A 23643-nucleotide genomic window follows, 5' to 3' on the forward strand; every position below is an offset into this window, starting at 1 on the left:
CGAACTAACTTTCATTTTTATGGTTTTCGGTATTCGCTGACATATTTTCACTATTATTTCTAAACTAGCATCATACCACCACCGTAATAAACGCAATATTCAGTATGTGTTTTTACGCACTTTTTATTTTTTATTTTTTTTTGTTTCCGTACCGATCTCCTCCGTATTTTGAGCAATACCTTATTATTTATTTAAACATTTTACAATTGTGAGTTCTGACGTTATGCAATAACAATAACACACGTTACCACTTGTATGTAATTTCAAATTTAAAACAAAACACCACCACCAAACATCATCCCCAATATTCACCTGTCTCTAATCTAATGTAATATATTGCTTCTGTCTCTATCTATCCTCTAATCATACGTCTCCAAATTCCTCTATCTATGATCTCTGTACTGTAATATTAGTCATTAGATGATATTATTATTATAGAAAGAAGGTAGGGTTTTGAAATGAACAAGATAGAACGAGCTCATCAGATGTACAGAGACGGTAAGTACGAAGAAGCCCTAGAGTTTTACACCCAAGCTCTTTCCATTGCCAAATCCAATCCTCAGAAGATCGCTCTGCATAGCAATCGAGCCGCTTGTTTTCTCAAACTCCACCGATTTAACAAGGTCATTATTATTATTATTATTATTGTTGTTGTTGTTGTTGTTTAGTTATGGTTTAATTTTGATGTGTTAATTTGAATCTGGATATATTTATATACCTAATTTGGATAAACCCTAGGTTAAATATTAGGATTGATTTGAATGTCCGTACAACTGTTATTGAACTAGATAAATATACCGAATTTGTGATGGTAAAATTGCTTATTTTTAGAATTGAAGGTGTTAATAGCTAGGGTTGTATACGGTTCGGTTATTAGTGTAAACGGAAACCGAAATCTTATTTATTAAACATTTGGGTTTCGGTTAAGCGGTTCTGTTTATTTGTCGGTTTTCTGGGTTGGTTAAATTTTATTTGATTAAAAAATCAAGGTTTGGTTAATCGGTTGGTTTATTTGGTTAATTTGTCGGTTTTCCGTTCGGTTATTAATCAACCAAGTTTAGGTTAAATATTTTTGCTTAGAAATACATGAAATGGAGGTATAAAAGCTAGAAATAAATGAAAATGTGTTTGGTTTGGTTAATTTAGGTTAACCGAGGGTACGGAAAAAAAAACTGATAACTGATTTTCGGTTAGTTTTTGTTCGATTTTGTTGGTTTTCGGTTTGGTTTCGATTAATGGTTCATTTATTGCTCACCCCTAGTTAATGCTTTAGATATTTGGCATTTTGACAAATAGTAAAACATTTTTTAGCTTTCTGTTTTAAAGGAGTGCTTTGAAGATTTAGAGTTAAAACTTAAAACTATAAGATTTTGACAATCATAACATGTATCTTTTATAGATAAGGGATGGAAATAAATTGTTTAGTATCTAAACACTAGGTTGAAGTTCTGATAAAGATATTACATTACAACTTGTGGTTCCAAATTCTCAATCTTTTTTCAAATGGAATATTAGGAGGATGTCGGCTCTACTAGATTTAACCCTAATGCTGTAGCATGTTTGTCGGCACATGTTTGAACGAAGTAGATTTCCTTAGGCTTTAATCATCATATACAATTTATTATGTGAATTGATTACACGTGTTAGCAGATAAAATTGTCATTTTGGTTGTCGATTATTGGTTTTGGTCCGGCCGGTTTGGTATTGACTTGACGCATTATAAAGCTTGAAAGTAGGACTGTCAGTCAGTTGGGACCAAATTCTAAGCATGCTTGTGATTTTCATAACTAGTAAATAAAACACAATTCTTTTTTAATACATTTTTATTAAATTATGGTAGATTCATGAGTAATCATGCATGTTATACCGTCTAAAATGCTCTACGATAATTGATGAGTAGTTATACATTTTTAATTGAGTTATTTATGAGCAATCATACATTTTTTCTGTGCATCAATAATTGGTGAACATTATACAGTATGATTGAATGAAATTAATATTCTCATTTAAAACTGCAACTTGCAACAATTAGCCAATTATCAAATCAAACTAATCCATTAATTGGTTGAATAATGCAAAAAGATTTCGACTTGCCAGGTTTAGTCTACATGGCTGCCACCTTGGCAGAAGAATGAAGATAAACTGCAATCGTTAAGTTTATTTGTAGTTTGACTTGACAGTGATCATAGTTGTCTGATATGTCGGTTATTATGATGTTAGGCTGCAGATGAATGTACCGCTGTGCTGGAGCTTGATTATGAGCATACCGGAGCCTTAATGTTACGGGCCCAAACTTTGGTCACACTGAAACAATACCACTCTGCTCTATTTGATGTTAACCGCCTCATTGAGTTAAATCCTTCATCAGAAGTATACCAAAACCTTGAAGCACGTTTAAAGACACAACTGGTATGCTCTTCATACAATTTGCAAACACAATTTAGGTTTATGATATGAAATTGATTATATGGGTCAAGTTATTCTACAATGGAGGACAAAAATGAGAAGGATGATAAGAATTTCTAGCCACAAATAAAAACCCCTCAGAATAAATAATAAAAAATTCATAACTCAAAATTTAATAAAAAAATGAAAAATGTAAAAACGCAAAAATGTTTCCACCGTTTTCCTCGTTTTCAAAAAAAAAAAAAAAAGAAAAGAAAAAAAACTCGAAAAAGACACAATGTTGAGGAAAAAACATCATTGTGTCTTTTTATTTATCATCGTGTTTTGTGTTTATTTTCGTCATTGATTGTGTCCTTTTTCCTTGACATTGTGTTATATTTTGTTCAGCATTGTGTTAAATTTGCGACCTATTGTGTCTTTTTTATTTATCATTGTGTTGTTTGTTCATTTTCGGCATTGTGTCTTCTTCTCGACATTGTGTCTTTTCGTCGGTTATTTTTTTTTTGTTTTTTTTTTTGGAATGGGAATGACGGGGGAAACATTTTGGTTTTCTAATTTTTCTCGTTTTTTATTTATATTTTGAGTTATGATTTTTTTTATATTTTTTTTGAATTTTTTGTTGAGGGGCTTTTTGTGTGGCCACAAATCCTTCTCACACTTCTTGTTTTTGTCTCCCTTTGTATTTTAACTTTACCCTTGATTATATTATTAATTAATGCAGCTTGAATTCGTGATAGTCGATTTTTAATGTTTGGATCTTGATTGTAATTATGATACTATTTAGGGTAAATTACAGCTTTCGTTTTTTATGTATGGGGTAACTTGCAGCGTTTCCAGTTTTCATACTTCCCAGGTCCCATTAACTGGTGTTAAAAGGTCTATTAACTTTTTACAAAATGGCTTTTTTGCTCTTACAACTAAAGGACAAAATGTGTAATTATCACAATTTTTTTTAGTATATTTTTTAAATTCTTTTTATCACTTTTAATTTATAATTTTTTTCCTAATTTATATATCTTCATTTGTTAGATTAAGTTATATAGTTGTGAAAAATCAAACCAAGCGCAACAAAATTGATTATTTAACTTCTTTTGTGAAATAAAAAACTTATCATTAAATCATTAATCATTATTAGTAACTTATAAAAAGTATTGTTATATACTTATATCTGTCTAGCTGATAGAGAATATATTTTCTTGTCTTAAATTTATATTTTAATAATATATAAGAATGCTCCTTTTTGTCATTTTATTTACTACTTAAATAATTAGAATTTGTCGAACACGAATGATTATGTGATTATTACAACTACAAATAGTAGAAGCACGTCAAATACTTTTTCTCTTAATAGCTTATTATATAATTCTGATTATAAATATCATATAATTAGTTTTTTGTTAAAATGTTTGTTATATTTTTGGTCAAGGAAAGTCTCTGGCGCCAATACCCGAGGATGAAACTGAGCTAGAAGAAGAGGACGAAGTGGAAGATAATATTGATAGTTATGAACAGTCTGCTTCATTAGGACTAGCAGGAAACCATAGCCATGATTCAAACGAACCTGCATCCAAGGATGATGTCAGCAGCCCGGAAAACGTTAAAATTACCGTCACTACCCCTCAACTCCAAAGCCTGAAGGAGGAAGTTTCAAAGCCTAAAATTACCGTCACTACCCCTCAACCCCAAAGCCCGAAGGAGGAAATTCCAAAGCCTAAAATTACCGTCACTGCCCCTCAACCCCAAATCCTTAAGGAGGAAATTCCAAAGCCGAAAGGGCATTCTCGTCTTGATTATTCAAGATGGGATAAAGTTGAAGATGATAGCAGTGAAGATGATGATAGTGACGATAAAGATTCTCAGCCTCGGTATCGGTTTCGTGTAAAGAATATTGGTGTAAGGTCGGTAAAGTAAGTAAACGTGTGAGCGAGCAGAGTATATTATTATTATATCCCTGGTCTTGGCCCTGCGTCATACAAGTATGAGGACGAACGGTATGCAAGATGATAGGTTGTACGGTTCAACTGATTTACATTGAAATTGGTTGATTTGGGTTGGATATAATGGCTCGTGTGTGGTTAACTTTGAAACGGGTTTAAACTTGAAAGTTACCCAAAAGTGTTCGAATGTTTTTAGTATCTATTCAATTTATTTAAACAAATTAGATATGATTTGATATGATGGTTAAATGGACAAACAAATTTTGTTGGGTTAAACCAAGTTTTGAACCGTATTCAATAGTTATTTGTTGTAATCTATCTCTAGTATAAACAGGGAGCGATTGGTAGACCGAGACTGTCATGACTCGTTGAGATTGATCCTCCATGAGTTCAGGTTTGTTGATGACTCCTTGAGATTGTATACTTAAAAAAATGAATAAGGTGATAGTGAGATTATTTATTTGTAGTTAATAATAATAAGAGTTAAGTGTCATTTTAATACCTGTGGTTTGACTAATTACGCAACTTTAGTACCTATTCTTTATTTTGTGCAAATAGCTACCTCAGTTTCAAAAAAACTTGCATTTTTAGTACTTTTTTTCTAACTCTGTCTATATTTTCCGTTAAGTCAGGGATAATTTAGTAACTTCGTTATTTTCTTTGTTTTTTCTTTTCTTTTAAACGCTTATATCGTGTAAATCATAAATCCCCAAATCATAACATCCCTAAATATCGTAAAAATTCAAACCCTATGATGATATGAAGAAATGATTTGGGGATTTATGTTAAAAGAAATGAGAAAAACAAAGAAACTAACGAACTTACCAAATTATCCGTGACTTAACGGAAAAAATAGACGGGGTTAGAAAAAAAGTACTAAAATGCATGTTTTTTGAAACTGAGGTAGCCATTTGCACAAAATAAAGAATAGGTACTAAAGTTGTGTAGTTGGTCAAACCACATGTACTAAAATGACACTTAACTCTAATAATAATAGGAAAACAACTTGAAAACAGAGAATATAATCCCACATTTTGTGTGTTTGTAAACTCTCTTATTATCATAATGTTACTTTATAATATTCATCAAATGGTACCAAAGTTTCCGATTTTAAACAAGTGCGAAACAGTTACAAAAAGTTAGCATTATTTACATCATAAGGTTGATATCCAAAAAGTGAGGTATGAGTATTGGTTGATATTACAAGTCATCACTTGAATGACTTTTAAGTTATTCCAAAAATGTTGGCATCCTAGAGCCTCATTCACTTTTTAATGTTTTCTAGTTCAACAAAGATGCAAAACTTAGAAAAATAATTGCAATAGAACCATTAGTCAATCCCAATTAAATACCTACCAAACAAAATTTGAGACATTGAACCCACTCATACGAATCAAACTTGTTTCTAACTCATTGTAGGTTCTTAAAACAAACAGGCTTCTACCTTGATTAAGCATTTTTTTTAATTAATTGATATCTTTTTAATCATTTTTGTTGTTTATCTCTCATTTTCAGTTAACAAACTTGAGTGTATATATTTAGCTTATGATTATAGTTATATGATGAATTTGATTGGAAAATGAGAAGTTGGTAGTAATTAATGAAGTTGATAAAATGAAAGACAAGAGTTTTAGAGGGAAAATTAGTTTAAATATCGAAATTAGTGGTTATATAGAAAACAACACTTGTTAATTTTTTTTTTCTAAAATCTAAATAATTATTTGAAAAACAAACTCTTAAATTCATTGACATGTCATGTCCAGGTTAACATAGACTTAACAAACTGAGATTTTTAATTGTATCATGTAATACACATGTTTACATATTTTGATTAAGTGTATCCACCAATTAAGTTGAAATTTCATTTTCAAAAGACTACTAAAACCTTTGAAGTTAAACAACTTCTTTTGACTTGTTGAAATTAGGAAAACGGGAGCAAATATAGTAATAAGTTGGAAAAGTAAAGCAATTAAATTAACGCCATTTATATTTATAAATTTAAATCACAGCCGAAATTTGGGGGGAACATTAAAATTAAAAAAATGTCAAAATCAAGAATATATTCTAAAACTATTAGATTTTATTACAAAAAATAAGTAAAAAATTACAAACATAGTCCTTGAATTATTTCAAAAGTCACACTTTTTGGTTCAAATACTTTTTGTTCAACATGGTGCTAAGTGCTAACAAGGTTCTTGGAAGAAAATCAGGCACCATACACTTGACCACATTGAAACTTGAAAGTATGATGATTTATAGATTATAAGATACACTTATCAGTATTCTTTACTTGTTTTCTAAAAAATAAACTCGTTGCATATTTTTTCTATTTTCTTTTACGTGGTTTCTTTTTATCATTCACACACTTTTTCTTTTTGCTAACAACCAACTCCTTTTCCTTGCGTATATAATTGTGCCCTTCCAAATTAGTTCAAGATCATTGTCAGATAACTAGACATTCGACATGGATCTTTTAAAATGAAAACTGAGTTAAGCAATTGTACAAACTGGTTTTCCAAATTACATTGTCGTTTATATTTTACTTCACATCAAAACAATAAATCCCTACACGTCATATTCATAGAAACCTAGTTTATGAAAATTTTTGCTAATTGGTGTTTGATTCAAAATCAACATATAAAGGGCATTTGCGTGCCACCTAAACCGATTTCACAAGCTGATTGTACTACCTAGTATACTTGAGTACACCAACCTGAGCAAAGCCGATTCACTCACGCATCACACACTATGGCTGTTCAAAAAGCTCACGACTCGAAGCCCGTGTTCGCTAGATAAAAGCTCGAATAAAACTAACTAAAATGCTTGATTTAAAACAACCTGAGCTGAGTTGAATCATTTTTGTAGCTGATTCAAAATCAACCTAAGCTCAACTCGGGTCATGGCTCGGCTCGTTGGCAAGATCTTAGGCCTATTTAACTTCAAAATCAAGCTCGAGCCTGACTAAGTTGCATCGTTTAATTTCAAGCTCGAGCTCGAAGCCACCCAAGCTCGACTCGTGAACACCTTATCACACAATCACAAGCCGATGAAGGAAAAATCCAAGATGAAGGTGTCGTCGCCAAACAAACAGATGAAAATAAATATAAAATCACTGGGAGAATCCGAAAATCGTAAGAATGAAAATAGTTAAAGGACTCGTCTTACACTTTCCAAATCATATTCTCCGTGGCTTTGTCCAAATGTAGTTGTTGGAACCTGTCGTCACAAAGTCTTCCACCTTCACCTTCACCTTCACCTTCACCTTCACCTTCACCTTCACGATATTATTATTGTTATTCACAGCAAATAACTAACCTGTTCATCAACCAACTAACAGCTAGGGTTTGCAATCATCAACTCGATGTCAGAACTCAGCACCACTAGTACAGCCACCGGTCCAGACTTCAACCTACCGGACAGTATCCTGTCCGTACTCCCTACGGATCCGTACGACCAGCTAGATCTCGGTCGGAAGATCACGTCAATGGCGCTTGCATCTCGCGTCGAAACTGGAATCCGAAGCGAATGCGTTAAGGCAGAAGGTGAATGAGAAGGATCGAGTTGTAATGGAGCTTGAAGAGAAGGTGTCTGAGCTTCAGCAAACGTGTCATAATGTTCAGTTGAGGATGCAGCTTACGCTTGAGGATAATGTAATTAGGTTTTTCGATTATTATTGTTATTGTTATTTGTGTTGACCTAATTTTGATTGTTTATGAATGAAGAGGAAGCTTGCGGAGGAGAGAGATTCGTTGGCGGTGACTGCAAAGAAGATAGGGCGCGACTTAGCGAAGGTTTGGATTCTGTGTGATTTGTTGTGTTATGCTTAATTGTTAATTTGATAATTGAGTGTGTTTGTGTGGAATCTGGAATAATGTGTGTGTATGTTTAGAAATAGAGTTTGAAGTATGTTGCTATAGGTATAATTTTGTAAGGATATAGTTTGTTTATGCATATGAAGCTATGTAGTCGATATCGCCAATATATCACAAGTGATATGTCAATGATATATCGGTTATTGGTCCCTTGGTAAAATATCAGTCAGAATATCAGTACCGATAATATCGCTGATATTGACCGATATTGGACCGATATATCATCGAAATTCCCGATATCAGTGTTTTTAGTCTTAATTATCAACTTTTAGTGTTCAATGTTAGTGTTTTAAGTCTTAAATCAGTTCCCAAAATTCCCGATATCAGTGTTTTTAGTTTAATTATCAACTTTTAGTGTTCAATGTTAGTGTTTTAAGTCTTAAGTTCTCGAAATTCCCGTGTTATGTTATGTTATGTGATGCCTAATTGTTAATTTGATAATTGAGTGTGTTTGTGTGAATTTGGAATAATATGTTTAGACCTAGAGTTTAAACTTTGAAGTATGTTACTGTAGGTTTAGTTTTGTGGCGATATAGTTTGTTTGGGCAATTACGTTTCATGCATCTAAAGCTTTGAAGTTATGCGTTTCCTTGGCGCATTTGCCACGCTAGTGCGATACGACCTGTTTAGCAAAAAATTACACTATACAATTTTATACTTCTTGATACATAAAACATATAACTGCCAAAGCTCAAACCACCAAAGCCAAGTGTTAAACGAGTCGTTCTCTAACATGTTAAACACGATAAGACACAATTTGTCAAGCCTTGCCAGTTCTGCACTTGTTTGCCAATGGCATTATTGCTTACATTGCATTCATAGTTGTCAATAGCGGTGATAGTGGGCACTATAGCACGCTATGTAGCGATGCGGCTGTAGGCTGCTATATACTAAATATTGGTTATTTAGCGTGATTATTGCGGTATTTAGGGTTTTTTTTATTATATTTTAATAAAAAAAATTGTAGAAACCTAGTTTTTAGGCTTGTTATTGACCAAACAGCTGCATTTTCCACAAGTTCCACCTTAAAAGCTTAGTTTGTGAATATAAACCCTAATTATTTGCTTAAAAATTTTCTACTCCTTTATCGCTAATATGAAATAGCGGCCACTATTTACTGCTATTCGATACGTATCATCTAGGTGACCCGTCGCTATTTACCGCTCTTCGCTATTGACAACTATGCTGTAGGTTTAGTTTTGTGGCGATATAGTTTGTTTATGCAATTACATTTCATGTTTCTGAAGCTTCGAAGTTATGCGTTTCCTTGGCACATTTGCCACGCTAGTGCGATACGACCTGTTTAGCAAAAAAATACACTATGCAATTTTATACTTCTTGATACATAAAACATATAACTGCCAAGCTCAAACCACCAAAGCCAAGTGTTAAACGAGTTGTTTTCATGTTTGATACTTTTGGTTAAAAGTGTCATCTCTAACAAGTTAAACATGATAAGACACGATTTGCCAGCCCTTGCCAGTTCTGCACCTGTTGCCAGTGACATTAGTGCTTACATTGCATTATAGTAATTTTGTTTCTACATTAGATGTTTTGTTTTAATATTTAGAATCTTGAAATTAGCTCTTGAGCCATTAACAAAATTATCTTGTTCATACATGGCCATGTATGTGTTATTTCTTTGAATAAGTTGATTACGGTTTGAGTTGACTATCAGTGAGAAAATCTGTGAAATAGCAGTATTTTACCTTTGTCTAAAATCTCAGATGATTGCAGATGTAGTGATCCCTAGAATTTTAAACTTTAAACTGCCTACAACGTATGATAAAAAGTTGTAGTTTGGGTTTTATCACTTTGACAGAGAGCAATTCTGTTGAGTGATAGGCGAGCATCAGAGCAATTAGGCCTGTAAACGAACCGAACGAACACAAACAAGGGTATGTTCGTGTTTGTTCATTTAACTTTAAACAAACACGAACACTTAATCGAACACATATATGGTGTTCATGTTTGTTTCATCGTTTGTTTAAAAAACGAACATGTTCGTGTTCGCTTATGTTCGTTTATTTAAAATCTAAACGAAGAGTTCACGGACATCAATGAACAAAGATAAACAAACATAATTGAACATATATGAACCTACCTAAATGAACACAAACAAACATAAATAAACACAGAAACATAAACGAAAATAAATGAACATATATGTACAAACATAAACAAACATGAATAAACGAACATAAATGAACGAACGAAACATCTGTTCATGGTTGTTTGCTTAATTTAACGAACACAAATTTTTTGTTCATGTTCGTTCCTTTATAAAATAAACGAACTTCCCGCCCAACGGTTCACTGACATTTCACTGAATGTTCGGTTCGTTTATAGGCCTAAGAGCAATGGTTATTTGCATATGAAGCTTCTGATAGACGCTACTATCAATCACTTTTCATTGTTTTTCTCTCGAATTTGAATTTGACTAATATTTTCAAATGAATGTATATGATTAATTGGACCCAATAGTTTATACATGAATGTGACGTTAACCATTGACGCTGTAGCAAGTTAGCAACTGTGTAAGAGCTTATGGAATCTCTAGTGTTATGTCCCAAGAATCTTCGTCTACAAATTTTACCTTTTTGTCATTCCTCGGTCGTTATTTCCAGTTCTAGCATTAATTAGCTGCTGCAACTTACATTGTTGGCATACATATATTCATTGAAAAAGTAACCAATGCAGCAAAGCCATAACGAAGGAGTTTAGGATAATTTGCCACATGGTTTAAAAACTATTTTTTTGCATTCTACTTGTTTTGCTTCTAGATCATTATACATTCCGTTTTTATTCAGAGTGAATTTAATTTTTATATATCTGACAGCTGGAGGCATTCAAGCGACAGTTAATGCAGTCATTGAACGACAATGATTCAACTGTAAGATTGTTTTGCCATTATTTTGCCTTCTTATTCTCGTTGCATTTCATGGGTCTGCTCGTGATTGCCCTAATTACAAAAAAACACTGTTATTCATGCTGATCAAATTACAACCTTTCAATTATTTGTATCTTCAGGCAGCAACTGTAGAAATAGGCACCTATGATCAATCTGCTCCCAAAGCTTTCCTGACTAAAGGTAAATATTAAGATTGAATTGAAATACTTTTCAGTTGTTTCTCTTCTTAAAATAAGAAATGATATTATTGTTTACATATATATTGTTCCCTCAGAAGAGGAGACAACTGGCTATAGAAGGCACCATTCTTACAGTGGCTCTATTGATTGTGGAAACATACATGATGACGGTACTAAAACTGTTTATTTTTAGTTTTTATTTGATCGAGTGTCTTGTGGTACCCACTTAGTCTCTTGTATTATCAGTTGAGACATAGTTATCTTTACAATTTCAGCCTCAAAGGTTGCCAGTCAAAGGTTTTCTGTAACCCCATTTATCAGCACACGTGTAACTCCAACTGCAACCCCCAAAACAACCTCCGCAAGTGTGTCTCCTAGAAGGTATTCTGCTTCTGGTACTACATCCCCAACAAAAGTTCAATATGAAAGCCGTAACACAATGTCATCATGGTACCTGTCAAGTCAGCAATCTTCAGCTGGAAACTCGCCTCCTCGTGGACCCCCTTTACCAGGTTTAAATGCTTTACTAGGCTATTAAACAAACCAAACGACCACGAATGGTGCATGTTTGTGTTCATTCATTAAATTTCAACCTTATAAACAGTAGAATACAATTAGACAAACAGGGATTTCTTGTTCATATTTTTTGTTACGAAATGAATGCGTTAATAAATTCGTTAATAGTATAAACGAACGGTTAACGGATGTAATCGAACAAGCATAATTGAACATAGATGAATGATGAGCAAACAGCAACAAAAAGCTAATGTGAGCAAGATTGGACTAAGAATTAATAAAGCCAGACCAAATTATAATTAATGATATTTAATTTCATAAAACTAGACTGAATTGTAAGGATCCTAAAAATTTTAAATTAATATATAAACAAACGAACTAAAACAAACTATACTAATGAACATTAACACATAGTTATCAAAGGTGGTAAGCGCACTCAAGACACATAGGCCTCACCTGGGTGCAATGCGCAAAAAAAGCGAGGGCCTGAGAAAAAAAAGCGCAATAATAAAAACAATAAAATATATATGTAATAGATATATTAAACTATTATTAGTCCCAAATGTAATAAAAATTCAATACAATTAACAGTTAAAACATTTAACCAATACAAAAAAAACCCTTTTAAAATAATGATATTTAAATATATATATATATATATATATATATATATATATATATATATATATATATATATATATATATATATATATATATAGCTTAACTAGAATATACAAAACAAATTTAATAGAATCAATAGATATAGATAATGTTGGAGTAAATTACGTAAGTTAACCTATTTTTTAGGTGATCCTTAATTGATTTATAAAAAGAAATCAGAAAAAGGTCATAAAACATTAGAAAGGATAAAAAACAAAGCAAAAAATAGGAAGTTTCTCCTGGATATGTGCCTTCAGCATTAAGAAGCGGGAAACCACCGCTTCGCCCAAAAAATGTGCCTAGGCGTGCGCTTTTATCGCTTTTAATAACTATGCATATGCATATATAAATGAACTAATGAGATGTGTTCATGTTCGTTTGTTTACTAAATAAATGAATATAAATGAATACCCCACCGCAACGATCCATGAACGGTTCCCTAAGCGATTTGTTCGTTTACAGGCGTATGCTTTACACTACAGCAAAAACTAATAACTATGATATATGCCAACCAAGTTGTTTTGTTATTTCTTCTTTTTTTTATATTTTGTTCTGGTTTATATTTTTTAAGATTTTTATTCATCTTACACGGCTTCTTTTTGTAAAGGTCGTGCTGCTAAGATTGATGGAAAAGAGGTCTTCCGTCAAGCAAGGTGAATAATGTGAATTAACTTTAGGACATTTATTAAGTGGCTAATATATTAATAAAAAACGGCTAATTATACAGGATTCGACTATCTTATGAGCAATTCAGTGCTTTTTTAGCAAATATAAAGGAGTTAAATGCTCAAAAGCAATCTCGTGAGGTGAGTAGTACACTTCGGTTGTCATTTCGAATCACCTCTTTTATTTTTCTTCACTCTTTAATTTCTGTCTTTTCAGGAGACTTTGAGGAAGGCAGAAGAAATATTCGGGTCTGATAACAAGGATCCCTACCTATCATTTCAAGCTCTACTGAATCGCAACAAACAATGAGGTTATTGTTGGTTGAGATACATTGTTTTAATAAGTGTGAGCTCTCTGCTTCTATGTGTATGTTTTTTCAGCCTAGATATTAGAGGTGGCAAATTGGATTGGGGTGACTAGATATACTTTTGGTCCAGATTTTAAATCTTGTTAAGTAAATAATCTGTGTTGAATATGATCATAGTAATAATAATGTAACGAGTAAATTTCACAAAAGGTTTTCTGAAAATTATCGATTTTGTCCTTTTATTTAAAGAATTAAACACGTAGTCTTTGTTTTTTCAAACTTGTAACACAAACGTCCGTCCAAATAAAGGCCCGTTTGTGTTACAAGATTCAAAGTAAGGACTATATGTGTAATATTTGAAATAAAAGGATGGACTCTTTAATTTTTAGAAAACCGAAATGATAATTTTGTATAGTTTACTCTAATGTAAAAAAATAAAAATACACTTTAGGCTACTATCAACCAGTTTGATCTGTTTCTTTTTAAGCTATTTTGGTTTTGGTCATTTGACTCATTTGAGATAGAATGCAACCCAAACCACCCCAATAGTAAGTAAATGGGTTGAAATTGCCGCCTAGTCAATTGCAGAATTTGACCTTTTTCTCATTTTCATCCTGATAGGATTACACGGTTTGAGGATTAAACCATGTATTCGGAAGCTAAAAGTTGTTTAGGCTTAGTTTAACCTGATTTCATTCCTGTATGAAGTGTAAATTACTGAATATTTTGATCTTTATCAATCATCATGACCAATGAACCAATTTTGCTTGTTTCATAAGTTTTAAAAAACATTTTTGTGTTTTAAGTTTTGTATAATTGTTACCTTGTCCTTTTAAGATTGGTTTCATATGCATGTGATTTCACTTTTTCATCTTTAATCCCTCATCACTCATATATTTGGTGTCCCATCTGTTGGTGGTGAGATATTCTCTGAGTTTCAATCTTTGAATTGATCTTGTTTGAAATTTGTACGTGGAATAATTTTTTGTTGCATTAAAAGACAAAATGTAAGTTTTCCAAATTGAGTTCAACTTTTTTGCATGGTAATTTTCTGTTTTGCTTTCTCCTAGCTTTGAATCTTCTTTCCTTATTTCTATTATTATGGATAGTATATCCCTATAGTTAGGAGTGTTAATTTTAGATACAAGATGAACCTAACTTGAAATTCATGGGTTTGAGTTTACTCTAAATGGGGTTGGACTTGTTCCCCGCCGGATCCGATTAACTAAATGGGTTGGGTTGAGGTCAATTTGATGGGTTCATAGGTTGACACTTTTCTTTATTGTCACAAGTCAATAGTTTTAAGGTATACCTGTTGTGTTCGTGTCAAACTAGGAATGATTGAATACACGGATCATGTTTTCGGGAGTCATGTATGATCTGCCAGAGTGTGAATATGTCTAGTTTAACTAGGACTGTTTAAAGGGTAAGACCCGACCCTTTACCTAATACCCTACCCGGACCCTTTACCGTTTTAGGAAGAAATGTGAACCCGAGACCCTATCCTCTAAACAATAAAAGGGTTGGATATAAATAAGGGATTCAAGGGTCCAACCCCTTTACCCTGGAAGGTAATAATATCTCATTTTTTGCATCTACAAGTGACATATCTCATATATGATTTAAATATATGAATCATAGAACAATTATACTTTCATTTAATAACATAGTAAAGTCTAACTTCGAACGTTTATCAACTATTTGAACTCATGCAAATAATATTCACATTCACAAATTACATGCAGAGAACAATTTAGTGATTCCCGTATATATGTTTCCGGTCAGTAGTATGACCCTTTATTTTTTTTATTTTTCTTAGTAGTTGGGAAATTTCAGATGAATCATATATGAGATACAAATATATCCTAAATTTCAAATTAATCACAAATATGATGTATATCTATCTAGAAACTAGTAAACGGGTCAAGGGTTTGAAAAATGGTCGGACCCTTGAAACCCTTTTACCTTTTAAGTTGAAATTTAAATACCCTTAACACGACCTTTATTATATATTCGGGTCTAATTAAAGGTTTTGAGAGTCGGGTAACCGGGTTTCAAGGGTCCGACCCTTATCTTGCTCACCGCTAAGTTTAAAACCCCTATCAATAAGTAACTACAGAAGATTATAGGTTAATGGGCTTGTTGGGGAGATTTGTAGGATTTAAATTGGAATAAAGGTGTTACAATTTCAAACTCAATTAGCGTCCTATAAGAATAAAACCAAACCTGATTCTTAGCATCTTAATAACATCACATAAATCCTATTCAAGTAGCTCTAACTTGGAGGTGACAATAGACGGGTAGCTCGGTCATTTTTATGTAAATAGTTAACGTGTTAAATATATTTGAAAAACTATGCTACTAGAATAACAATCTAATATACTGTTTATAATGTTTATTGAAAGAGTTATTTGATTTAGCTCGTTAGTAATGATTCAAAACCCAAACCGACTGATTCATAAATAAACAAACTTTAAACCTATAATGTCACTTAAAGTGGTTGAAGCATTTAGAAGCCGATCCAATTGAACAGATATGTATAGATGTGCTTCATAAAGATAAGATAGGCTGATGATAATAGAGAAAGTGATACTATGTTGTTGAATGGACGAATATATATGTAGAACTACAATTGTTTACATATATAAATGTTATTTGTGCTTGTCCTTTTGTGTATGAACAATATCTAACAGGTCTAGATTTGATGCTAATTCCAAAATTCACTTTCTCAAGGCAGTATGTATCTTACACCAGCTAGTTGTTGGAAGTACCCTTGGCCAAATAAGCCGCAGCCAGCCAAACACCCCAAATTTATATCATTTTTCATCTTTGATTTGATTTAGACTATGGCATATCTCTTTGCAGCCCACTTAACTATTTATTGCCTTCTTAGACATGACTGTTGGTTCTCTCAGATCTTGACTCATTTGACATGTTTTTTTGACCGAATTTGACCATCTGATTCTAGGCGGTAGGGTCCTCGAGCTAGCAACTTGGTACATCCTAGGTTTGCACAAATTAATTAATAACAACTTATGTTGGTAACCGTCAAAACCGTCACCAATACGTTAAAGTGCTAATCATTAAGATTGGGTAAAACATAGCTTGCGCAGTTGCGTTAGGCAGGTGGTGCAATACAAAAACAATCACAAGTAGGATTAGTCATTATCACAAAAGGAAATCTATGTTAAGCGAATACAACGATACTTAAATACTTTTAACACACAAATGTAATAATAAATGTGAGCGCGTGTCAAACTTGGAATCTTTAAATTATTCCAGACGAAAAACAAAAATATCGTTGATTAGATGTTTTTCGTTTAATTAGGTCAATGATTATCGCGAGTTTAGCGAGTGTTTTGATGTGGATCAATATTACTAGTGATGTGTTTGTTTTTAAGGAAAGTGAAGCATAGTGATGCCTTGTTGGACATACATTCGGAGGTGATGGCGATGGCGATGGCTATGGTTTGGGATAGGAAGCAGAGGCACCAGATACCCAATATAAATAAATCTCGTCAATCTTCTTTACTTTTACATACTTTCTAAAGTAGTCAGGCATCTAACGTTTTTCACAGGGGCAAAATCGTAATATTTTTCATAACTAAATATATCATAAAAACGTTCTTACAAATTAGGGATTATTTATTTTAATTAACTCTGTATTCTTACACATATAAACACCAACCGAGCTACATCTAGATAACGGGTAAATGGGCAACAAGCTGCGCCGCTATCCCCCTTTTGAATCGCAAAGCCAATTGGCTATTCTACTAAATATAAATCCTTGGTTCCTCGGGCTCTGCGAGTCACTATGGACCACCTTCTGTACCCGTTCCAAAAAACGAACCGCCTCGGGAGCTAATTTATTTGATGAGTAACTGACAAACAAAGAAATGAAGGGGTGTAATAAGGTTTTCTCGTTTTTAATATAACTAGAGTTGTTTATAAACCGCTAAAACCGACCAAATCATTTAAACTGAGACAAAACGTCAAGTTTTGAATTTATATGGCTTGGTTTGACGGTTTATTGATAGGGCCAACATCACGAAACCTGGAACTTGCCATACAAACTTTTTTATTTAATAGGTACGCGAGTGTTTGAAACGTCGATTTGTGGAAACACGCAGTGGCTAGATTGTAAATTTGTTCAAATGCGATTTCGTTCCTAATTAAGTCATTCGCTCATCAATGACGATCATACATCGACTCATAAATTGTAGACCAAGATTATAAACATAATCAAATTTAAATTTAAAATGGAACAATATTCTCCATCCTTGTTTTAGTTCATAGAGTCGGATTAATTGAAGATTGAGAATTGGACTAATCGAGCAATTGAACATAACGAACAATAATGAAGGTTCAATTTTGTTTTAGAGTATTTCATCTAAAACCTAATTTTAACAGATCTGAGCCATTGAACGTTTAAACGGTCAAAGGTTTGTTTAGTACAAAAAGTTTAAAAGTTCAGAACTTCTAAACTTTTTGAACACCTAGAACTTCTAATTTTTGAATGTATTAATTTAGTGGCATTTTTTTGGTTTTGATTGATGACTCTGTTCGTTTAATCGTGTTGAACGTTTAAAGACTTTGGCTTGAACGTTTAAAGGTTTGTGTTTCTGGGTGTTCAAAACTAAGAACTTCAGTACAAAAAGTTTAGAAGTTCTGAATTTCTAAACTTTAGAAGTTATGAACGTCTAAAGTTTTTGTTCTGGACTTTTTTGTCAAAACGTTTAAAGTTTGTGCAGAACGTTTAAGCATGAACCTTTAATCAGAGCTAAATTGAATGTATTATTATGCTATTTCATAATCGACTCATGATTCTAAAGCCTATTACACATCAATTCCATTGATTAAATCATCATTGTTAGGGCACATAAATCTGACACTATGGATACGTTATCCTGGCATATGTTCTTGGATCAGTTATCCTTAGTCAGATCCCGTCAGGATCAAGGATCCTCAGTACTTATTATTTACTAACGATTGTTTCCTGTGTATAACATTATATTTGACAGATGTAACGGCTAAGAGACCTGGTCTACCCCCTATTTCGCAGCCTGAGTGATGGAGCATGTGGTCAAAGTGGCTGTTACGTTTATATTGAAGACAGTGACGGATTTTTAGGAAACTTAATTAATACCTTTATTATTCATAAAGTCATTGAGTTATTATCTTTTATGTATATATTGAGGCTATGATCAGCTAGGAAACACACTCTGCTCTCTACGAAATTAGCAATACACACACACACTTAGAATTATTGTAAACATTGATCTTAATCTCCAACCTTGTATCCTCATTTTTTATATTAATAAATTGGTGATAGACAAGTTGTCATCACCCGGGGTTATTTTCCTTTAATCATCAGATTAAAAGGTTTTTCCTCGCAAAAAATCACGGTGTTCATCTCCATTTTGTTCATATATTCATTACTATCACCATAGCACTATACCTCACAATTACGGATTTGGATACATTATCCTTAGCAGATTTTTGTCCAAAACAATTTGGCGCCCACCGTGGGGCAATTGGTGCTATAATCCAGAAAATACCCTATCAATATTCAACATTTCATACCCATATCACCATCAATGGCCTCTCAACAATCTTTTGCTTCATCAACCACGTCTTCCTCAGTTTCACTCCCACCGAGATCTTCACTACCAATGCCTCCTTTAATTGCGGGAGCACTAAGGGCTACTACTGCTGGAAACAAGACGGAACTTCCAGTGTTCCAGGGCTCAAAAGCCACAGCTGCCACTTCGGTGGTTAACTCTAACAATGATGTTTTTGCTATGTTTTCACAGGTTAAGGCATACATGGAGCAGCATAACAAAACCAACCAGAGGATCTTACGTGAAATTGAAGATCTCAAGAAAAGAAAGAGGCATGCGGAGGATCAGACTCCCTTGATGCCTAGGGTGTTGGATTTCTCTACTCCGGAATCCGTAGCTCAACATGCTCAAGGATCCTCCATCCTTCAGCAAGGATCAATCATCCTTCAACCAGGGTCCGTGGGTCAGCATACTCAAGGATCCTTGATCTTCCAGCAAAAATCATCCATCCTTCAACCAGGGTCCGTGGGTCAGCATACTCAAGGATCCTCAATCTTCCAGCAAGGATCATCCATCCTTCAACCAGGGTCCGTGGGTCAGCATACTCAAGGATCCTCGATCTTCTAGCAAGGATCATCAATCCTTCAACCAGGGTCCGTGGTTTAGCATACTCAAGGATCCTCGAGCTTCTAGCAAGGATCATCCATCCTTCAACAAGGGTCCATGGGTCAGCAAGCTAAGGGATCCTCGTTCCTCCAGCCAGGATCATCTATCCTCCAACAAGAGTCCATGGATCGGCAAGCTCAAGGATCCTCGTTGCTTCAACAAGGATCGTCCATCCTTCAACCAGGATCCTCTGGATTGTATCATCCAGGATCTTTCAACTCCTAACCTCAAGGATCCTTCTTCCAGAATCAAGGATCCTCCGGAATTCAACATCAAAGGTCTTCGGAGGTCCATGAAGAAGACACTATCCCCATGCAGACCATTGCCTCTAGAGGACCAACTCTTGTAGCCGACGCTTCTTACCTCAGCTATTCTTCTGGAATGCCGACATTTACGCAACAAAGAGGTAACATATATAATCGTATATCCTTAGATGCTAATCGCGGTTCCGTGCAGGATGCAGGTATCAACCAAGCTATGCCTAAGAAGCTGCGGAAACATAAGGATATGATATCCAGCGTACCAGGGGTGGTCCGACCGATCCCTGAAATATCAGAAGGAAGCCACAAGTTGTCCATATTTGCTCCACCTATTTGTGATGCTGAAGTCCCAAAACGATTCAGACTCCCCAACATGAAGGTGTATGATGGGACAAATGATCCCGAAGAGCATGTGGCTCAATACAGGGAGAGGATGGAAATCAATCCAATTCCTAAAAGACTCAAGGAGGCTTGTCTATGAAAGGGTTTCGGATCCACACTAACAGGATATGCATTAAAATGGCTGCTAAGTCTTCCTCCCTTTTCTGTTACTTCTTTTTCACATTTAGATAACTTGTTCAACAGCCAATTTTCTTGTAGTAGGAAATTTGAAAAGTTAACTAGTGACTTATATAGAGTTGTCCAACCATATGATGAATCCCTTAAGGATTTTGTTACGAGGTTTGGCAGGGAGGCCCTAGAAATCCCTAATCTTGATATGGCTACGGCTATTGAAGCTTTCAAGATGGGACTAAATAGGGGCTCCCCTTTTTGTGATGATCTTGTGATGACTCCTTGCAGGACTTTAGATGAAGTAAGGAACATGGCACTAAGATTCATACGGCTGGAGGATGACAAGAGGATCCAAGAACGGTTAGGGGCCTAAACGAACCAAGAATCTCCTGACAAGAAACAAGGATCCTCATTCAGGAACAACAACTCGGAGCCTTGCTCCAAATTCAACAATCAAAATGTCCGAGCAGTCGAAGAAGGAGACGATGATGAAGATTACCCAAGCATTTCCGAATATTGCTTCTATGTGGATACTCATTGTTTAATTTGTGCCATGAAGGATCTTGGAGAGAAAGCAAGATGGTCTCAGAGAAATGAGAAAACGACATCCTTCAAAGACAAGTCCAAATGGTGTGCATTCCATGAGGATTTCGGCCATCAGACTGATGTTTGTATTGGTTTAAGGAGGGAAATTGGATATCTCCTAAGCAAAGGACATTTTAAGGAGCTGTTGGGAAGAAAAAAGTCAAGGATCCATGATCCTGAAGAGGTTCTTCAAAAAGCAACCCCGCCCTCACTAGATGCTCAAGTGATCAACTTCATTTCCGGAGGCTCAGACATATGTGGAACCTCCTTCTCCGCAGCTAAGAGGCTGGCTAAGGAGACCAAGTTGGATAACGGGGAACGACAGGTTATCTCCACCACCTTGACAACAGACAAAAGGATCTTCTTTGATGAAGAAGATAAATCAAGCATCCAGGATCCCCATCATGACGGTTTGATTGTTACTTTGTTTATTACTAACCATTATGTACGCATGATCCTAGTCGATGTTGGAAGCTCAGTCAATATCATCCAACACGATGTGCTTCAGAAGATGAATATACCAGACTCGGATATCATCCCAAGGACATCGGTGCTAGTCGATTTCAGTGGCGAAACCAAGAAAACATTGGGGGACATCAAACTTCCAATATACATTGAAGGGTTAAATTGTTACCAAAAATTTTGTGTTATAGATAACCTTTCTTGTTGCAATGTTATTTTGGGCAGGCCTTGGCTACATGGGATGAAGGCAGTGGCCTCTACTTACCATCAATGCATCAAACTACCAACTCCTTGGGGAGTAGTAAGGATAGATGGTGACCAAGTCGAAGCCAAGAACTACTATTCTTCACTCATGAAGCTGACAGCTAAACAGACGATATCATAGAAATTACAGCAAAATCCTAGGAATCTACTGGAAGCTTGAGAGCAGGACCTAAAAGAAGTATCCTTGGATCCCGAGGATCCAGACGTGAAAATTTTCCTAGGATCCAGTATCCCCAGTGAGATCGAGGAGGGTATAATATCCTTCCTAAAGCAAAGAAAGTTCACGTTTGCCTTCAAACATTTAGACATGACAGGTATTTCTAAGGAGGTAATTACTCACAAGTTAGGCCTTGATTTATCTGTTAAACCCGTCCATCAGAAGCGAAGGAAATTCGCTCCTGAGCGGAACGCGATCATACAAGAAGAAGTTGAAAAACTTCTTAAGGCCGGTATGATCAGAGAGGTTAAGTATCCTCGATGGTTAGCTAATGTGGTTGTTGTTTCTAAAAAGAATGGAAAGTGGAGGGTGTGTGTCGATTTTACTGATTTAAACAAGGCATGCCCCAAGGATCCTTTCCCGTTACCACATATAGACTCCATGGTGGATGCAACGACAGGATATGAGATGCTTACCTTTATGGATGCTTCCTCTGGATTTCAAAAAATTCAGATGGAACCATCTGATCAAGAGGATACAACATTCATGACTCCTATCGGCATATACTGTTATATTGCTATGCCATTCGGACTAAGAAATGCAGGGGCAACATATCAAAGATTAGTTAACATGATGTTCAAGGATCAGTTAGGCAAGACTATGGAGGTCTATATAGATGACATGGTGGTCAAGTCAAAGAGAGCTGAGGATCACCTCAGAGATCTTGAAGAAGCATTCAATATCCTCGACCAATATAACATGAAACTGAACCCGTCAAAATGCCATTTTGGTGTTAAGACTGGAAAGTTTCTAGGATACATGGTGACTAAAAGAGGGATAGAAGCAAGCCCCGAGCAGATAGAAGCCATCATCAATCTAAAATCCCCTGTGAATGCTAAGGATGTCTAGAGGCTAACGGGAAGAATAGCTGCTCTAAACAGATTTATTTCCAGATCCTCGGAGAAGTGCAAAGACTTCTATGACATCCTCAGGAAGAATAAGAAGTTCGAATGGACAAAGAAGCATGAAGTCTCCCTAAAAGCCTTAAAGGATTACTTATCCTCAGCATCAGCTTTGATGAAGCCTGTGGATGGAGAATCCTTATATCTATACCTAGCTGTTTCAGGAAATGCAGTAAGTGCCGTCCTCGTTAAGGATCATGAAGGTGAACAGCATCCCGTTTATTATGTAAGTAAAAGTCTTTTAGATGCGGAAGCAAGGTATTCTCATTTAGAAAAGTTAATTCTTGCACTTATTATGGCTTCCACAAAATTGAGACATTACTTTGAAACACATACTATTATTTAAGAACTAATTATCTTGTTAAGAATGTGCTTAGAAAACCAGAATTTTCAGGAAGGATGGCCAAGTGGGCTATGAAGCTGAGTGCATATGATATTCAATATGAGCCCATAACAACCATTAAATCGCAAGCACTAGCAGACTTTGTGGCTGATTTCAGTAGTGACATGCAAAAGGAAGCTGATTTAGAGGTCCAACAACTAGAAGAAACCAAGGATCCTTGGATCCTCTTCACAGATGAAGCATCCAACTTAAGAGGGACAGGATTAGGTATCCTACTGAAATCGCCACAGGGGTACATATTACCCCAGTCCATAGCCTGTGAGTTCCAAGCGACAAATAATGAGGCAGAATATGAAGCTCTGATCGCAGGTTTGCAATTAGCTAAACGCTTGAGGATCAGGTATCTTCAAGTATAT

At 34.8% G+C, this 23643-nt stretch overlaps 1 protein-coding gene and 1 pseudogene across 2 annotated transcripts; both read left to right on the plus strand.

Annotated features, from left to right (window-relative positions):
* The first annotated feature begins 282 nt into the window (after nt 1-282).
* LOC143554350 (uncharacterized) lies at nt 283-4781 on the plus strand. Its single transcript, XM_077044123.1, has 3 exons — nt 283-623; nt 2221-2409; nt 3838-4781. Exons 1-3 carry the CDS (start codon nt 459-461, stop codon nt 4315-4317), a joined length of 834 nt encoding a protein of 277 aa, XP_076900238.1. The 5' UTR covers nt 283-458; the 3' UTR covers nt 4318-4781.
* A 2826-nt stretch (nt 4782-7607) lies between these two features.
* On the plus strand, nt 7608-13865 carry LOC143554351 (uncharacterized protein At4g15545-like; annotated as a pseudogene). The gene is made up of 9 exons (XR_013138999.1): nt 7608-7993; nt 8066-8134; nt 11055-11108; nt 11246-11306; nt 11401-11475; nt 11581-11817; nt 13089-13134; nt 13209-13287; nt 13364-13865. The product of XR_013138999.1 is annotated as an uncharacterized protein At4g15545-like (transcript).
* Nucleotides 13866-23643: the final 9778 nt, after the last annotated feature.

The sequence above is a fragment of the Bidens hawaiensis genome, unplaced genomic scaffold (assembly GCF_021521415.1).
Source record: "Bidens hawaiensis isolate Kalapana, Puna unplaced genomic scaffold, B.hawaiensis_p1.1 tig00017612_1, whole genome shotgun sequence".
NCBI classification, from domain to species: Eukaryota; Viridiplantae; Streptophyta; class Magnoliopsida; order Asterales; family Asteraceae; genus Bidens; species Bidens hawaiensis.